The following is an 18,808-nucleotide window of genomic DNA, read 5'->3' as shown; positions in this document are numbered from 1 at the left end:
GTACCTCGAGGGCTTATGGGGAATAAAGGCACATCCCACCCTTGCAGCCAAGTGTGTCATTTTTGAGGGAGTGTGGAGGAGAGCCCAGGAAGGGGCAGGCATTAGGGTCTGGGGGACTACGACGACAGTGGCTTTACAAGTACTCACTGTGCATGTGTTCATGTACTTGCACATACACGGTGCTCCTCAAAAGCTCAGTCGTTTGTCCATTCAATCAGTCTTTATTGAGCACCTACTATGGGTCAGGTGCTGTTTGTTCAAGGCACTGAGAGTCTGAGTGTTAAGTGGGTGAACAGCTCAATGATAAGCTTATGAGGGAATGACCGTCTAGAGTGGAGGAAGCAGGTATCACTCCATGTATCTTTTGTGTGTGTCTTTTCCCTCTTGTGTCCTCACCCTTAAAATAGCTTTAATACCAGAATCCTCTCTAGAGGCTGTAGGGAGGATTCCAGGAGAACTGACTCAATCAAGGAGGCGAGGAGAGGAGCCAGAACCCAGCCTCACCTTCTCTGCCCTTCCCCTGTCCTGTTCTTGGCTGCCACATGGTTGGATAGCAATCTGATGCACCAAACTCTAACAAATGATGCCTGACTTTCACACCCAAAGGAAAATAAAGTTGGGCTGAGATATATTTTGGCAAGAGATGGGGTGTCCTGTCCATTTACATTCAATCTTTTCTAGCTAGAACCTTCTAGGGTTGGGGTGTCAAAGGGATGAAGACCCTCAGAGAACAGGTCATACTCAGTGGTCAGAATCTCCAGTTTCCTGAGGACTTCTGGAACAGGAGGCTTACAAGTCTGATTGTCTCTGCCAGACACCCTCCCTATACCCCCACTCATCTTTCCTGGGGTTGGGAGGGGGCTGAGAGAAAAGAGAGACCTTGGAAAGGGGGATCAGAGAAGAGTTGAGGGGTTCCAGGGCTGATGGAAGACAGCTCATAATCCTGACACTCAAACTCTGTGTTCACCCTGCACTCCCAGCTCCTGGACTTCAGAATGGGCATATGCAACTATCAGGGAGGACGGAGGTTGAATGGGGGACATGGCTGACAGAGTACTCTGTCCAGCTGTCATTCCAGAACCACCACTGATGTCTACCCCCAGCCCTATGCCATGGTGGGCCTCCTGTTGAGCTGGGTCTGCAAGGAGAGTGACCTGGGCCGGACACTGAGGCCAGGGTGGAGGCGACGGATCACGGCCCGGCGGAACAGGATGTACACCCAGGGGTCCAGAATCTGGTTCCAGGTGGCCACACGCAGGTAAATGAGCAGCTGTTGCTCCGTGGCTCGGGACAGCTGCCCAGTTGAACTCATGGCTGGCGGAGTCCGCAGTAATGTCTGGGCGATGAAGACCTGTAAAGGGCCAAAGTGGTTAGCCAAGAGCCAGGCTGGCCTCCAACCCTGCCCTTCCACCAGCACCTGCGGTCCCCTGAGATCGAGTACTGATTCTATCACTGCTTTGCTGTATGACCTTGGAGGAGCTGCCTGACTTCTCTGAGCTTCAGTTGGTGTGGCCACAAAATAGCTCTCTTTCCCTGCTCCTCTCCTGGGCACAATTAAATGTGGTGGAAAAGACTTGCAGGTACAAATAGTTGGAATTACTGTCACAACCAACATTGTTATTCTAGTAAACATTTTATATTTTGTAAACATTTCATAATACAGTGGTACCTTGAGATACGAATTCAATTTGTTCTGTAACTGTGCTCATAAGTCAGTCAACTTGAATATCAAACAAATTTCTCCCATTTAAAATAACTGAAATAGATTTAATCCGTTCCAGACCTGTGAAACATCCCCATACCATCCTAAATTATGAAATAATATGTTTTTAATTAAGAAACACACATGTATACTTTACCAATGCATAACAAAATATATGAAATTTTTTTTTTTTTTTTCCATTTTTCTGAAGCTGGAAACAGGGAGAGACAGTCAGACAGACTCCCGCATGCGCCCGACCGGGATCCACCCGGCACGCCCACCAGGGGCGACGCTCTGCCCACCAGGGGGCGATGCTCTGCCCATCCTGGGCGTTGCCATATTGCGACCAGAGCCACTCTAGCGCCTGAGGCAGAGGCCACAGAGCCATCCCCAGCGCCCGGGCCATCTTTGCTCCAATGGAGCCTTGGCTGCGGGAGGGGAAGAGAGAGACAGAGAGGAAAGCGCGGCGGAGGGGTGGAGAAGCAAATGGGCGCTTCTCCTGTGTGCCCTGGCCGGGAATCGAACCCGGGTCCTCCGCACGCTAGGCCGACGCTCTACCGCTGAGCCAACCGGCCAGGGCCAATATATGAAATTTTTAAAAAGTGTTATTTAGTACTGTATTCTTACCTTGGAGACAGATGAGTCTAATGGAGGCTAACGGAGGTGAATGGCGGAGGAGGAGGGAGGGAGGAAGGGATGCAGGCACTGTAGACACATAAACTAAAACTGCACTTTCTTAACACTAAATGTAAACTAAAGCTGCTTTTCTTTACTTTAAACAAAACTAAAACTGCACTTTCTTTACTAAAAATGAAACCACAAAAACTTAATTGTAAAAAAATGCAATTTCTTAACTTTAAACTTAACCTGAGCTTAACATTACGTATTTTTTCATTTAATGAACACCTGTTTCTGCCTTTTTGGCTGCACTTTCGGCACTTTCACTTGCAGGACTTTTGAATAAAAATCTATCCAAAGAGGTTTGCTTTTGCCTGCCTTTTAAAATGTTACGGAGCCTGGCCAGGCGGTGGCGCAGTGGATAGAGCGTCGGACTGGGATGCGAAAGTACCCAGGTTCCAGACCCCGAGGTCCTGCGCGCGGGCTCATCTTGAGCAAAGAGCTCGGCAGCTTGGACCCAAGGCCCCTGGCTCCTGCAGGGGGTTACTCGGTCTGCTGAAGGCCCGCGGTCAAGGCACATGTGAGAAAGCAATCAATGAACAACTAAAAAGTCGCAACGCGCAACGAGAAACTGATGATTGATGCTTCTCATCTCTCTCTGTTCCTGTCTGTCTGTCCCTGTCTATCTCTGCCTCTGTAAAATAATAAAATGTTACGGAAATGTGACAAACAAGTGTCATTAAAAAGTGCTGAAGCAGGACCAGTTGAAATTTTTTCTGGGTGTTTCTTTTCACTGAAACTTGAAAGCTTCTCCCACATTGCCAGCATGTCTTTAATTTCACTTGTAGAAATCACTTCCTCCGACTCTGCCTCCTCCTCACTACTAATCTCCTGCAGAAGCTCCATATGTTGCATCATCTGTAGCTCCTTCAACTCTTCGGTTGAGAGTTACTTCTCATGTTCCTCGACGAGCTCATTTACATCACCCTCATCTACCTCCAGACCCATCGACTTTCTGAGGGACACAATCTCCTCCAACGCTTCTACCTTGGTCTCGGTCTCTGGTTCAAATCCTTCGAAGTCCCTGTCTGCAACAACATCAGGCCATAACTTTTTCCATGCCAAGTTCAAGGTTCTTCTTTTTTTTTTTTTAATTTTATTTATTCATTTTTAGAGAGGAGAGAGAGAGAGGGAGAGAGAGAAACAGAGAGAGAGAAGGGGGGAGGAGCTGGAAGCATCAACTCCCATATGTGCCTTGACCAGGCAAGCCCAGGGTTTCGAACCAGCAACCTCAGCATTTCCAGGTCGACGCTTTATCCACTGCGCCACCACAGGTCAGGCCTCAAGGTTCTTCTTGTAACCTCTTGCCATGCCAAGTCAATAATGCATAAATATATCATGATGTTGTAGTGATCTTTCCAAAATTCTTGGAGGGTCAGATTTGTATTCTCAGTGCTTTGTGTAAAGCACTTTTTTAAAGTTGGAAATGACCTGCTGATCCATAGGTTGCAAGATTGAAGTCGTGTTGGGTGGGAGGAAGAGGACTTTCACAAATTTGAACTCATAGAGAATGTCATCTTCAAGACCAGGAGGGTGGGCTGGAGCATTTTCAAGGATTAGTAATGCTTTCATCAGGAGTTTATTTTCTTGAAGATACTTCCTCACTGCAGGACCAAAGACAAGATTTACCCATTCAATAATAAACTGCCGTGTAACCCGTGCTCTAGCATTGGCGCGCCACATAACCTGCAGTTTTTCTTTAAGAATCTTGTGAGTCTTAAAGGCTTGAGGATTTTCGGGATGATACACTAGCAGTAGCTTTACTTTACAGTCACCGCTAGCATTTGCACACAATGCAAGGGTCAGAGGGTCCTTCATGGGTTTATGGCCTGGCAGCTTCTTCTCCTCTGCAGTGATGAAAGTCCTCCAGGGCATTTTCCCCCAAAACAATCCTGTTTCGTCACAGTTGAACACTTGTTGGGGGATGTAACCTTCCTTTGCAATAAGCTCAACAAATTGTGCAATGTATTCCTCAGCTGCCTTAACGTCAGCACTCGCAGCTTCAGTATGCCTCACCACCAGTGGATGCCAGATCTCTTCTTGAAATTTTCAAACCGGCCGTGACTTGCTTTAAATGTATCTTCTGCAGCCTCTTTTGAGGTTGGTGGTTCTTTCTTCTTCAAGTCGGTGTAAATAATACATGCCTTTTCGAATATCATAGTCTCCGTCACTGTATCTCTTGCCAGCTCTTTCTCTTTCGCCCACACCAGCAGAAGCTTCTTCATTTCTTCATGGATATTTGTCCTTAATTGGGACAGAATTGTAATTTCTTTCACTGGATTTGCACTTTTGATGGCATCCTTTTGTTTAAGGATGGTACAAATTGTAGATGTATTGCAGTTGTACAGCCTTGCCAGTTCAATCACTCGTACACCACACTTATGTTTTCCTATTATTTCTTGCTTTACTTCTTTTTTTTTTTTTTTTTCAGGGACAGAGAGAGAGTCAGAGAGAGGGACAGATAGGGACAGACAGGAACGGAGAGAGATGAGAGGCATCAATCATCAGTTTTTCGTTGCAACACCTTAGTTGTTTATTGATTGCTTTCTTATATGTGCCTTGACCGCGGGCCTTCAGCACACCGAGTAACCCCTTGCTCCAGCCATTGACCTTGGGTCCAAGCTGGTGAGCTTTTTGCTTAAGCCAGATGAGCCCGCGCTCAAGCTGGTGACCTTGGGGTCTCGAACCTGGGTCCTCCGCGTCCCAGACCAACGCTCTCTCCACTGCGCCACCATTTGGTCAGGCTCTTGCTTTACTTCTATCGACATCATTCTCTTCTTCTTGTCACCACTGTCCTTTACACTCACTTTCTTTGGCCCTATGATAGCACACACAAAAAGTTAGTAAAAAATGCAAAAATGCTGCAAGAATGAGTACAGCACACAAGATTCGACTTGATTCTGTGGATAACACGTGAGAAAGAACGAGATGCTGGTGTTGTGCTGCCGATACTGGACCCATGTGCCAACGCGCCAACTAGTGGCAGCTTCCCGAATCACGACTCGTATCTCGGAATTTTGCTCAGATCTTGAACAAAAATAAGGACCAAGTCATAGCTCGTATCTTAAAATATTGTATGTTGGTCTGTTCATACCTCAAGGTACCACTGTATATTATAAAACTATAGTATAAAGTTGTATATGAAAAAAATTAATTTTATAGTATATATTTTCTTTTAAAGGGTTAATATAATATTAAATTTCATATTTTATAAATTTTTATGACAATTTTTTTGACAGAGACAGAGAGTCAGAGAGAGGGACAGACAAGGAGAGAGATGAGAAGCATCAATTCTTCATTGCAGCGCCTTAGTTGTTCATTGATCGCTTTCTCACTCACATGTGCCTTGACGGGGGGGGGGGTGGATACAGCAGAGCAAGTGACCCCTTGCTCCAGCCAGTGACCTTGGGCTCAAGCCAGCAATCATGGCATCATGTCTATGATCACATGCTCAAGCCAGCAACCTTGCACTCAAGCTGGTGAACTTGGAGTTTCGAATGTAGCTCCTCCATGTCCCAGTCCAATGGTCTATCCACTGCACCACTGACTGGTCAGGTGACAAATAATTTTTTAAAATTGATTTTAGAGAGAGAAAGGGAAAGAGGGAGAGAGAGACAGGAACATTGATCTGTTCCTGTATGTGTCCTGACAGGTGATCCAATCAACAATTTCTGAGCTTCTGGATGATGCTCTAACCCAGTGGTCCCCAACCTTTTTTGGGGCACGGATCGGCTTAATGTCAGAAAATATTTTCACGGACCAGCCTTTAGGGTGGGATGGATAAATGTATCATGTGACCAAGACAGCGTCGAGTGAGTCTTAGATGGATGTAACAGGAGGAATCTGGTCATTTTTTTAAATTTTTTTTTTTCTTTTCTTTCATTTTTCTGAAGCTGGAAACAGCGAGAGACAGTCAGACAGACTCCCGCGTGCGCCCGACCGGGATCCACCCGGCACGCCCACCAGGGGCGACGCTCTGCCCACCAGGAGGGGGTGCTCTGCCCATCCTGGGCATCGCCATGTTGCGACCAGAGCCACTCTAGCGCCTGAGGCAGAAGCCACAGAGCCATCCCCAGCGCCCGGGCCATCTTTGCTCCAATGGAGCCTTGGCTGCGGGAGGGGAAGAGAGAGACAGAGAGGAAAGCGCGGCGGAAGGGTGGAGAAGCAAATGGGCGCTTCTCCTGTGTGCCCTGGCCGGGAATCGAACCCGGGTCCTCCGCACGCTAGGCCGATGCTCTACCGCTGAGCCAACCGTCCAGGGCCTTGAATCTGGTCATTTTTTAAAAATAAAACATTGTTCAGCCTGACCAGGTGGTGGTGCACTTGATAGAGCATCGGACTGGGATGCTGAGGACCCAGGTTCGAGACCCCGAGGTCGCCAGCTTGAGCGCGGGCTCATCTGGTTTGAGCAAAAGCCCATCAGCGTGAACCCAAGGTCGCTGGCTCCAGCAAGGGGTTACTCAGCCTGCTGAAGGCCCACGGTCAAGGCACATATGAGAAAGCAATCAATGAACAACTAAGATGTTGCAACGCGCAATGAAAAACTAATGATTGATGCTTCTCATCTCTCTCCATTCCTGTCTGTCTGTCCCTGTCTATCCCTCTCTCTGACTCACTCTCTGTCTCTGTAAAAAAAAAAAAAAGAAAAAAAAAAAGAAAGAAAGCAATCAATGAACCACTAAGGTGTCGCAATGCGCAACGAAAAACTAATGATTGATGCTTTTCATCTCTCTGTTCCTGTCTGTCTGTCCCTGTCTATCCCTCACTCTGAAACAAAAACAAAAAAACAAACATCGTTCAGACTTAAATATAAATAAAACGGAAATAATGTAAGTTATTTATTCTTTCTCTGTGGACCGGTACCAAATGGCCCACGGACTGGTACCGGTCCGCGGCCTGGGGGTTGGGGACCACTGCTCTAACCAACTGAGCTATCTAGCCAGGACGACAAATAATTTTATATCAATAATTTTTAGCCCTGGATAGGTAGCTCAGTTTGTTGGAGCGTCCTGATATGCCAAGGTTTTGGGTTCAATCCCCAGTCAGAACGCATACAAGAATCCACAAATAAATGCATGAATAAGTGAAACATCAAACTGATGTTTCCTCCCTCTCTCTCCCTCCCTCTCCCTTCTTCTCTCTCAAATCAATTTAAAAAATTTAAAAAATTTTTATATTAAATTCTTAGGTTAAATTATTTTAATATATTTTAGTAAATACTGAAATTTTCATTTAATATTGTTATTTACAAATTATAATGAAGTATAATTATATAGTAATTAATAAATAGTTCATTATAATTATGTATAGTTATGTATTATCTATTTTAGAATTTTATGTGTAATTATATAATTATATAAATACATATTATATAATATGTAACAATATATTAATTATAATATGTAGATTTTATAATTAAAACTTATATTATGTTAAATATAATTTACATAGTAATAGTCATACTATATTAAAATGAATTATTATATTAAAATTCTATTGAAATGGTTTCCTGAGCACTGTTTATTGTGTGCTGGGCAAGGCTGGGGACACTGTAGTGGATGAGGCGCCTCATTCTGCCTCAGTTTTGGGGTTATCTGCATCTTGCTCATGAGCTCCTCAAGGAAGTACACCTGAACAGTGGGGCTATGTGCCCATATTTTCTTGGGCAGACAAGAACCTGAGGATTGAAATCCAGTCACCATGATGGCGGGAACCCAGGGCAGACTCTGTACCAGCCACTCACCAGCAGAGGCATCCAGCAGATGCTGGCCACCACCATGATGCCCAGGAGCTGAGTCATCATCTCAACTTCGGAGTCCCGTGGGCGCTGCTGGGCAGCCTCCTGCCCGTGGTAGACATGGCACAGGGTGGCCACACTGATGGTGTTGAGCAGGAAGGACAGTCCCACTGAGAAGCCGCCAAGGAACACAAACAGCAGGCCAAAGGCCACATCTCCAGGCTCAGGCCCCATTGTGAGGAAGCACCAGGAGCCAGGGTATTGCACAGTGTAACGGCCAAGGCCCAACAGGGGCAGCAGGCCCAGCGCCAGGGCTGTAGCCCACACCAGCCCCACGATAGTCCAGGCACGCCGCTGCGAGGCCGCTGTGGGGCGCGAGAAGGGCCGTGTGATACCCAGGTAGCGCTCTGAGGCCATGGTGGCCCCCAACAGCAGCGGGGACAAGCCAAAGAAGATCATGACAACGCCCATAAAATGGCAGAGGCGACAGCTGGGGTCCACAGCATGCCAGTCAAAGAGGACGGCATGTTGAGACACCACAATGGCACCGGTGATCAGCAGCCCCAAGAAGTCGGTGAGGACCAGACCACAGAGGAAGGTGAGGAAGGAGGATCGCATGGGTGAGCTGCCCTGCCGCGCACCTGCCAGCACGCTCAGGGCTAGCAGGTTGGAGGCCAAGCCCACTAGGCAGAAGGAGGCAGCAAACCAGGGAGAGGCAATCAGGCGTCGCTCCTCCCACGTGATGTTTGTTGGCCGGAAACAGGGTCCCAGAGCACTGCCATTGGACCACATGGTGCTGGAACAGAGTGGGGAGGGTCACCACCCCATCGGGCTGAGGCTGTAGGTGGGGCAGGTTGGCACTGGCTCTGGCAAACCTGGTGGGAGCAGAGAGATGATTTGCTGGTGATTCATTCTGTATTTTATTTCATCTGAGTGACCCTGTGCAACTTTCAATGCCCCAACTCAACCCCTTTAAATTTTAAAAAATGTACTGACTTTAAAGAGAGGAATTGGGGGAGGGGGACAGACAGAGAGAGATAAAGGGAGAGAGAGAAAGGGAGAGAAAGAAATATGGATTTGTTTTTCCATTTATTTATGCATTCATTAGTTAATTCCTGTATGTTCCCTGACCAGGAATTGAACCTGCAACCTTGGTGCATCTGGATGATGCTTTAACAACTGAGCTACCCAGCCAAGACCAACCCCTTCTGAAGGAAGCCTTTCCTGACTTCTCTCACTCTGCATTCATAAGTTTTACTAATATTACTACCTCTATCTCACTCCTACCCCAGAATCAGTGACCTTCAAGTGTAAAGACCAGTGCTGTTTTCTCTGGGACTCCTGGGGGACACCAGTTAGTATCTGCTGGGTTAAAAAGGGCCAAGAAGCCCCAAGTTTGAACTCCAGCTCTGGGACCTACTGCATGACCCCACGCAAGTGATTTCTTCTCTCTGAGCTTCTGTTTCCCCGCTGGTCTCCCATCCAAGCTCTTGGTGGACTGCACCATCCAGGACAGATTGCAGCTGCAGTAAGACAGGACACATTCAGTGTGGAGAGGGAGGCTAACTCTTGGCCAGAGGTCACTGTCCTTTGTATCAGCCCTGGGGTCAGCCTCATGGGTCACAATTTCTCATGAATGCATGAGGGTGAGGCCCCATTTCACTGATGTTTTAGGGATATTCTTTCTCACAAATGTTGAAATCATATGGGCTTATTTTTATTACTTCTTAATTTTTAAAAACTATGTGGACCTTTTCTGTCATTTTTTAAATATATTGATTTTATTTAAAAATGTTTTATTTATTGATTTCAGCAAGAGAGGAAGGGAGAGGGAGAGAGAGAGAGACAGGAACTTTGAGCTGTTCCTGTATGTGCCTTGACCGGGAATCGAACTAGCAACCTTTGCGCTTCGGGGTGATTCTGTAAGCAACCAAGCTACCTAGCCAGAGCTTAATCAGTTTGAGAGAGAGAGAGAGAGAGAGAGAGAGAGAGAGAGAGAGAGAGAAACATTGACTGTTGTTCTCCAATTACTTATGCATTCATTGGCTAACTCTTAATTGTGCCCTGCCTGGGGATCAAACTCTCAACCTTTACGTATTGGGACAATGCTCTAACCAACTGAGCTACCTGGCCAAGGCACTTTCCCCCATTACATGGCATTGCTTTTAGAAAAGAAATAAATCCAGAAATCCAGTTCCATTCTGGGAACAAAAAAGAGCTTATCTGGAGTGAAAGTTTCTCCAAGGGTGGGCCATAAAAGGCAACAGGAGGGACACATTACACAGTGTGGGGCTGGGGGAAAAGACTGGAGAGACATCTAGGCTTGGCTGATGCAAATATGGACAAATCAGCCAGATGTGGGGATGTCAAGTAGCAGTAAAACAAGAACATTCAAATAACAGCTCCCAGTTCCAAAAAAGGACACATCAGGAAAGACATAAAGCCATCCAGGGAGCTGGGGCTAGCACCCAGGTTCCCAGCCTTCCACCTTGGGCACATAATACAAGTCACCCTTGTGTTGGCAGTGAGGGTGTACCCAATAGAGGGATCAGAGTGGGCAAATGTGGGGGGGCAGGACTGTGAGAGGGACAGGGACGGAAGAGTCAAGCAATTTATGTTCATAAAGGTCCTATGATGATCTGCTTTTTGTAGAAGAGGCAGACTGAGGCACAAAGAGATTAATTAAGTTGTTCAAGGTCATAGAGCCAGGCCCAAGCTAATCTGAAATTTAAACTTGGGCCTTATTACATAAAATGTGTTAGTGATTCCAAATTCTGCCCATTGGATGGAGGCTGGTGCCAGGTGGGTGTGGGGTTCATAATCATTGGGATTTCTCTAAGAAAGGATAAAATTTTCTAAAAAGTTAATCAGACCAGATCAAATCCTGACTATGCCACATACCGTCTCACTAACTTTGGGCTTCTCATGTGCCCACTCTGAGCCTCAGTTCCCTTTCCTGTAAAACAGGGCTCATGATGGCAATGAGTTCATCTGGGTACAGGGCTTAGCACATTATAGTTGCTCAATTCCTGCAAATGTGCCCAGCAGGTGGCTGCCAGCCCTCACTCTTCATCTCAATAATTGGCGCCTAGACCCAGCCTCTCGCCTCCACAGCTCCTTATCTAGTCTCATAAATTATTCAGCTCCTGACAGCTGCCCAGAGCTTCCCTCCCAGGCTGATCACCAGGGCCACCAACACTTTGGTGGCGGTAGGGACTCAAGTGGGGAAACTAAGGCTGGGGGAGGTGGGGCAGGCAGAGGGGGTGCTTTCCATGGTGACTAGTGACCTTAGTCTTCTACTCCGGACCAGGGTGTACTCTGCCATCTCAGATTTGACCTATACTTGAATTCCTTCTGGGACAGGGCACTCCCTCCCTTGAGAGCTGGTATGCGCCATTTCTGAACATTCCTGGGAACTTGGGCTGTGCCTACAGTCACTGCCCTGGCCTCTGCCTGGAATAATTGCCAGCCCCTGTTGTCTCATTGTCCCCTTGTCCCCACCTTCCTGTGGGAGCTCCTTCCTGTACCACCCACTCACCCGGGACACACATCCCTAAGACATTTTCATGTTTCCCATGTCTGGGAACAATCCTATAACCCAGAGCCTTTGGCCTGGGGGAGGCTGGAAACTGGCACAACTCCCTCTGGCCACAGCCTGTGGTTTCCAGTCCCCCCCTCCCATTGGTTCAAGTGATAGTGGCCAGCTCAAGTTCCCCAGGCAAGCAGGCCAGTAGAGGCACCTGGCAAGGCCTCCGTTCCCCTTTCACATTGGCCAGGAGAGCTGGCAGGGCCCCTAACCTACAAGGGACCATTCTCATCCCAGCTCCAGGTCCAGAAACAGCACTGTGTGGCCCTTGGGGGAATCCATCTCCCTCACTGTGCTTCATGGGAAGCATGGACTCCAGATTCCCACCCCAGATTAGCTGGACAAATCCAGGATCCTATAGCCTGAGAACAGGGAGGTTTAGACTCTGAGGGTCCAGGGTTCTGGAATTTGAATGATCTCCCAGTTCTGGAACTGGGAAGGCCTCCAGAGTCTAGAATTCCAAGGGGTTAAGGTTCCAGAACTTTGACAGGACTTTGGCTGGGTCCTGAGTACCAGAAATCTTTGTCTCAGCGACTGCTCCTTACTGGAGATTGGACAACGGGGCAGAACTCCCCCACTGCCTAGTGGAATGCGATCCTTTAGTTTCCAAGTGCCAGGCCTGCCTCTGTCTGATCATCCATCATTGCCCGCCCCGCTCTCCTCCTCCCCCCTCCATCGAGCCATCCATCTTTCAACAAGTCCCTTCTCCACTCAATATCCTGCCCCCTGGCCTGGCAGTCTGCCTGACCCCACACCTTAGGCCTACCCAGACCCCCCCCTCCCCCGAGGGCAATGTTGGCCTCAGACAAGCTTGGATTGAAGTCCCTAATCTGCCACTGCTAAACTGGGGAATCAATGTTGCTAAACCTCAGTTTTCCCCCTCTGTGAAATGGGAATGAAAAGGACACCAACTATCCTGCTGGCATTCTGGCTGGTTTTCCCAGGCCTGTTTTGCTGCTGCCAAGGAGCCTTTGCCTCAGCTGTGCCTCCTGCATGGTGTGCCCTTCCTGTATCTGTCTGTGTTAATTTCATATCTCCTGGCCAGGTACACAGGGACAGCCAGGCAGGAGCCCTGATACTGTGCATGACCTTGGCCGGTCCTGTCCCTCAGCCTGTTTCCCAAGTTTCCTGTTCTCTAACTGCTGTACAGTCTAGGAGACCAATGATGACGTCCTTTAGCATGAAAGTGTAGGGTCCAGGCCAGTCCCTGCATTGGTCAGCTCCAGCCCAGGCTGGAGCAGACGCAACTGCTCATGGGGACCGCTTCTATACCGCTGTGTGAACATAGACACCCATATAGACACACACACACACATAAGCAGAGCCACTGTCAGTCTCGAGGCCTGCCTCCACCCCTTTTACCACAAGGCTGTTTCCGGGAACTTTTCCTGTTTGGGACAGCCCTCACCGAGGGTGCAGTGAGCCTGACTAGGTTGGTGCTGGACCTTGGCTGAGACTCATGTGGTCCCGCTGAGCCTCATTATCTATTCAAGACGTGTCCTCGAAGCACTCACCACTCAGGGCTGCCAGGAGGTCCACAAGAGAGGGCACGTATGAGACAAGGGTAGGAGACCCAGGCCATCTGGCCAGTGGTCAATGATAGACACAAGAATTACGGTGATCATATGAGTCCATCATTGCATGCACACACACACACTTTCTCCCAGCCACAGCCTCCCTGTGGCACCACAGAATCCTGAGTGGCCCTCCTCAGAATCAGGGAAACCCACACACAAGCACATCCTCAACTACACACAGCCATACACTGAGCAGGGCAGGCAGCAGAAGTGGGAGGCCACTCTCTGGGGCACAGACCTGGTCTCATCAACATCCCAGAACACCCAGCACCTGGCTGCTGTCACTGCTCAGAGTGACACACCCACAGCAGGGCTGGTCACCACAGGGAACAGCAGCAACATCTGGACACTCATGTCCCGCCCCTAATCTGGCCAGCTGCGTTCTCACCTGACAATGATGAATAGATTGATGAATGGATGGGACAGCTAAGGTCGCCGCGTGCTGTCCAGGAGCAAGGGCCCGGCGGACGTGCAGGTGCTAGTCCCCGCTCAGAGTGGGGATGAGGTGGACGGAACCGGGCAACCTGGCTTCCCCGGGTTCCTGGGGAAAGCAAGTCACGGCGGGGGCGGGCCCACGTCGCCAGCGGCACAAGACGTCCCGGTGAGCGGGGTGTCGGGAGGCAGAAGGGGCTAGATCCCCTCCGGGACTGAAGGTGGGGCGTTCTCGGGAACTAAAAATAACCGGGGTGGGGTATCCGCTGTGCAGACTGCACGCTCTCGGTCTCTATCCTCGTCTCTCGCGGTCTGTCTTTCCATCCGTTTGTCTCTCGTCAGCCCTTCCCCGCTGCAGTGGCCACGCCCTTCAGGCCCCGGCCTGGCTGTTGGGGGTTAACGAGCGCTCCCCAGCCCTCCGGGGAGACTGCGTAGCCTCCTGAGAAAGAGAGACCAGGGGCTGCAGGGGCAGGGGTGTAGTAGCCGGCGTGGCCAGCACCATCCGGGAGCCCCGCCACCCGCTTCCCATTCACTATCTGGAAAGCATCCGAGGGCAGGAGGGGGCGGGGCAGGTTCTGGGTAAGGCGGGGTCAGGTCCTGAGCGTTCCCAGACCCCCACAAAAGATCCCAGGGTTGTGAGCTGGTGAACCCACTGGGGCTGGGTCTCGCACACAGTAGGTAGGTTTGAGGCCCCTTCCAGGGCTGGGGGTTGAGGGTACAGGGTGTTTAGAAGGGCTAGACTCTCCAGCCAGAAGCTTGGTGGGCAGATTCTGAGACAGGCCTTCCTATAGCTGGAGAGCTGAGAGGGCTGTGGGTGACTAAGGGTGAGGCACACCCAGGGAAAGGCCAGTCCTGCGGGGGGCCAGTGAGACAAAGGCTGGGAGATGGCACTGGCACTGGGAGAAAGCCTGCAGTGGGGGGTGGGGAGGCTGCTTTACCACCCACCTCCAGCCCCCCAGCCCCTCTGCCCCGCCACCACCACCACCAATGCAGGGTGGGGAAGGGCCTCCAGTCTGTCACTGAGGGAATGATTTACAGGTTGAGGCCAGGGAGCAGGAACAGGGCTCCAGAATGGGTTTCCCAGGCAGGTTCGACTTCCTTGGAAGCCCCCAGACACACACTTGGGGCTCTGGGCCAGGATCTCATCAGCCCAAAGTGACTAGGCTGGGCACAGCAAGAGCAAAGGCATGGTGGCTGGACTGTGCAGTAGGAAAGTGAGAAGCTTCTTGAAGGCCCTTCCTGCCCACAGTCCTGGGGCTCAGGTGGTGGAGTGGGTCCATAGGCCTGGGCATGGAGCCATGACCTTGGGCTTTGTTGACCCAGTTAGGGCCTAGAGTGGGTCATGACTAACTGGCTTCCTTGAGGCCTGGGAGGGGTACACAAGTACAGGTTCTGAGTGAAGGTGAATTCTAGCCCTGAACTCCCCTAGGCTGTTTGTCTGGAAGCCCCTTCTCTGTTTTCCCTGTCCACCACTTTTCCAGTCTCCAGGCCTTGGTTCACACCCCCTATCTCTCCAAATGGCCCCTCCCTAGTTCCATCCCCTTGTCTGCCTTGCTGAACCATTTAACCCTAACTTTTCTTGATTGGCAGTCACCCCCAGGCAGTCTTGCTCTTCTTTAATTCCTCCTCAAGGGTAATTCTGTATTTGGCCCCTGTGTTGGGACAATTATGAGCCCCAGGTAGGACTGGAAGTAAGACCTGCTCTCAAGGACCCCCCCCCCACCCCGCCCACTACCGCCCCCAGGCTGGAAAAAGACAGAGTTGAACTCAGACATTCCTAATCCCCTGCAGTCACACCAGGACAGAGGAAGTAATAGGGCATACTGGAGCCCAGATGGTAAGCCAGGAAGGCATCCTGGAGGAAGAAGGCATAAGAACTGGTGCTTTGTGGGATGAGTAGGAGTTCCCCAGGTGCAAGAGACATGGCAGATATCACTGCAAGACTTTTTTTATTTTTTATTTTTTTTATTTTTCTGGAGTTGGAAACAGGGAGGCAGTCAGACAGACTCTCGCATGCGTCCAACCGGGATTCACCCAGCATGCCCACCAGGGGGCGATGCTCTGCCCATCTGGGGCGTTGCTCCACTGCAACCAGAGTCATTCTAGCGCCCGGGGCCAACTTTGCTCCAATGGAGCCTTGGCTGTGGGAGGGGAAGAGAGAGACAGAGAGGAAGGAGAGGGGGAGGGGTGGAGAAGCAGATGGGCACTTCTGTGTGCTGTGGCCGGGAATCGAACCCGGGACTCCTGCACGCCAGGTCGACGCTCTACCACTGAGCCAATCAGCCAGGGCCACGTGCAAGACTTCTAAGGCAAAAGGGAACATAAGCCCTGGCCGGTTGGCTCAGCGGTAGAGCGTCGGCCTGGCGTGCGGGGGACCCGGGTTCGATTCCCGGCCAGGGCACATAGGAGAAGCACCCATTTGCTTCTCCACCCCCCCACCCCTCCTTCCTCTCTGTCTCTCTCTTCCCCTCCCGCAGCCAAGGCTCCATTGGAGCAAAAGATGGCCCGGGCGCTGGGGATGGCTCCTTGGCCTCTGCCCCAGGTGCTAGAGTGGCTCTGGTTGCGGCAGAGCAACGCCCTGGAGGGGCAGAGCATCGCCCCCTGGTGGGCAGAGCGTTGCCCCTGGTGGGCGTGCCGGGTGGATCCCGGTCGGGCGCATGTGGGAGTCTGTCTGACTGTCTCTCCCCATTTCCAGCTTCAGAAAAATACAAAAAAAAAAAAAAAAAAAAAAAGGGAGCATAAGGCTTTGGGGACCTTCAATGAAGGCAGATGTGGTGGGAAGAGAATGTGAAGCCGGGGCTCCAGATGGCGAGGAGAGATGGAGACTGTTCTGTTCTATTCCCACTTCTGCCTGGAGATAAGTACAATGCTCCTTCTGGGAAACAGCCAGGACAGGGGTAAGAGATGTGCCCTTGTCTTGCATTTAGTCTGGGAGGTGAAGATGCAGGAGGTTTTATAAATAGGGAAAAGATGCTCATTTTATAAATGGGGAAACTGAGACCCAGAGAGAGGAAATGACATGGCCAAGGCCACACAAGTGTGGGATTTGAATTTGAGCCTTGGGCTTCCTCCACCTCCTGGGCTGGTGGCTGGAAATCTTCTGGCCATTAAATTACCCCATCCTAGCTCAAGGGGCACATGGGAGGCTTGGGAGACTTTAAGATGGCCTAGAGGGGCCCAGATGGTGAGAGCAAAGGCTAGTTGCAGGACGTGCCCCCTGTGGCTGTGGTTTCCGGTGGGGACCAGGCAGGGAGCATCTATTCTTAGATTTGGACACAGCCCAAGGCAGGAAGAAGCTGGGGTAGAGGGCAGCTTAAAGGACACCGGGTGGACCTTGGGCCCGGGTGGGGGTGATGGGGTACCTGCATGGGTATGGTACCTCTAGTCAGCCTGAGGGGGTTCCTTGACACCTAGCTTGTGTCCCTGCCCAGCTCACTCACCCTGAATGGTTCCCCAGTGCCCTGAGGAGTCCAGCTCCTGGGCTTGCACTCAGCCCTGCCCTGCCCTGCCCCCTGTGCTGGGTGAATCTGCTGCCTGTCTTTTCCCCTGCAAGGCAGGCTCCATCTTTCTTCTCCCAGCAGCCCTCTTCCAGGAAGCCTTCAGTGTCCCTTCTGAGGTCCCTCAGACCCAGTGCCTTCCTCCCACCTTAGCCTGACTCCTTGGGCTGCTGGCATCTGAGCCCAGCTCTCCTCCCTCCAGACTACCAGCTCCTGGTTAAATACACCCAGCAAGTCGGGCAGATGGCCCCCTTTACCCAATGTAGCCACCTCCTCTTTTGGGGTAGACCCCACTTCCTGGATTGTAGGGGCATATGAGGAGGAACTTGGACATTGGGGTTGGGAGGACTCCTCTGGGGGCAGGTGAGAAAATTGAGGGTGGGACATGGGTGGTGGCCTGGGAGGTATTCTCCAAGTTGGAGAAATCCAGGCTTAAACCCCGACTGCCACTTTTCTAGGCTGGAAAATGTGGGCCTCAGTGAGCCTGTTTCCCATGACAACATAAATCCCGTCACATAGAGCAGGTGAGGTCAGGGCTGGGCTACAGCAGCTACACACAGCCCATGCTGTGAGAACTGAATGCGGCCTTACCCATCTCATGACTGAGCCCTGACCTAGTCATGCAAGTTCCTTTGGGGCCTGCTCCAGACTCAACCTACTTCCAGGGGTCTGCCCTGATGTAGTGACAGGCAAGCAGGCCATGGATCAATTGGTAGTGGCTGCTGGCTGTCAGGGATTCTAAAGTTGCTATGGCAATCAGTGAAGTGATCAGTTAAGTGATGTTGGCCTAGGGTTCTGAAGGGAACAGAAATGGTCCTTGTGTGGTCAGGGTGCAGCCACCCCTGGTCTAGTGAGCAGCCACTGACCTCCCATATCCACGGTCAACTCTGGAGCGTTTATGATTATGCCCTCCTAATGGGAGGAAGGTCGATGGGCTGAAGGCAGAGATGGAGCAAACCCGACTATAAGAAGCTTCCTAAGGACAGCTCAACTATTTTTAGGTGTTGTAGTTATTTTTAAAAGGTTTTCTTGCCTGACCTGTGGTGGCTCAGTGGATAAAGCATCGACCTGGAAATGCTGAGGTCGCCGGTTCAAAACCCTGGGCTTGCCTGGTCAAGGCACATATGGGAGTTGATGCTTCCTGCTCCTCCCCCCTTCTCTCTCTCTCCTCTCTCTCCTTCTCTGTCTCTCTCTCTCTCCCTCTCTCTGTCCTCTCTAAAAATGAATAAATAAAAATAAAAAAAAAAATAAAAAAAAAAAATAAAAGGTTTTCTTGGTGCCTGACCAGTGGTGGTGCAGTGGATAGAGCACTGACCTGGGGCACTGAGGTCCCAGGTTCAAAATTCTGAGGTCGCTGGTTTGAGTGCAGGCTCGCCAGCTTGAGCGTGGGCTCATAGACATGATCCCATGGTCGCTGGCTTGAGTCCCTGGCACAGGGCATGTATGGGAAGCAATCAATGATGCTTCTCATCTCACCCCCTTCCTGTCTTTCCTCCCTCCCTCGTTAAAAAAAAGGTCTTGGTTGGGTTTTGTGCCTTAGTTGTGACAAATGTGCCGCAGTTACACGAGATGTTAATAATGGGGACAATAGCAGAATGT

At 50.4% G+C, this 18,808-nt stretch overlaps 1 protein-coding gene across 1 annotated transcript; it reads right to left on the bottom strand.

Annotated features, from left to right (window-relative positions):
* Window positions 1–210: 210 nt before the first annotated feature.
* TBXA2R (thromboxane A2 receptor) lies at window positions 211–14,227 on the bottom strand. Its single transcript, XM_066276417.1, has 3 exons — window positions 13,669–14,227; window positions 8,124–8,992; window positions 211–1,351 (listed from the first exon to the last, which is right to left on the bottom strand). Exons 2-3 carry the CDS (start codon window positions 8,907–8,909, stop codon window positions 1,106–1,108), a joined length of 1,032 nt encoding a protein of 343 aa, XP_066132514.1. The 5' UTR covers window positions 8,910–8,992; window positions 13,669–14,227; the 3' UTR covers window positions 211–1,105.
* Window positions 14,228–18,808: the final 4,581 nt, after the last annotated feature.

This window comes from Saccopteryx bilineata, chromosome 1, assembly GCF_036850765.1.
Source record: "Saccopteryx bilineata isolate mSacBil1 chromosome 1, mSacBil1_pri_phased_curated, whole genome shotgun sequence".
Taxonomy (NCBI): Eukaryota; Metazoa; Chordata; class Mammalia; order Chiroptera; family Emballonuridae; genus Saccopteryx; species Saccopteryx bilineata.
Note: the sequence above shows the minus strand (reverse complement) of the source record. Positions and strands in the feature narration are given on the sequence as shown.

What these genes read in the sequence shown, in the direction of transcription:
- TBXA2R (XM_066276417.1), bottom strand. Translation starts at nt 8,909, where the DNA reads ATGTGGTCCAATGGCAGTGCTCTGGGACCCTGTTTCCGGCCAACAAAC. An exon ending in TCTGCTGGATGCCTCTGCTG is followed by an intron (nt 1,352 to 8,123) that starts GTGAGTGGCTGG and finishes GGCCCTTTACAG; the next exon opens with GTCTTCATCGCCCAGACATT.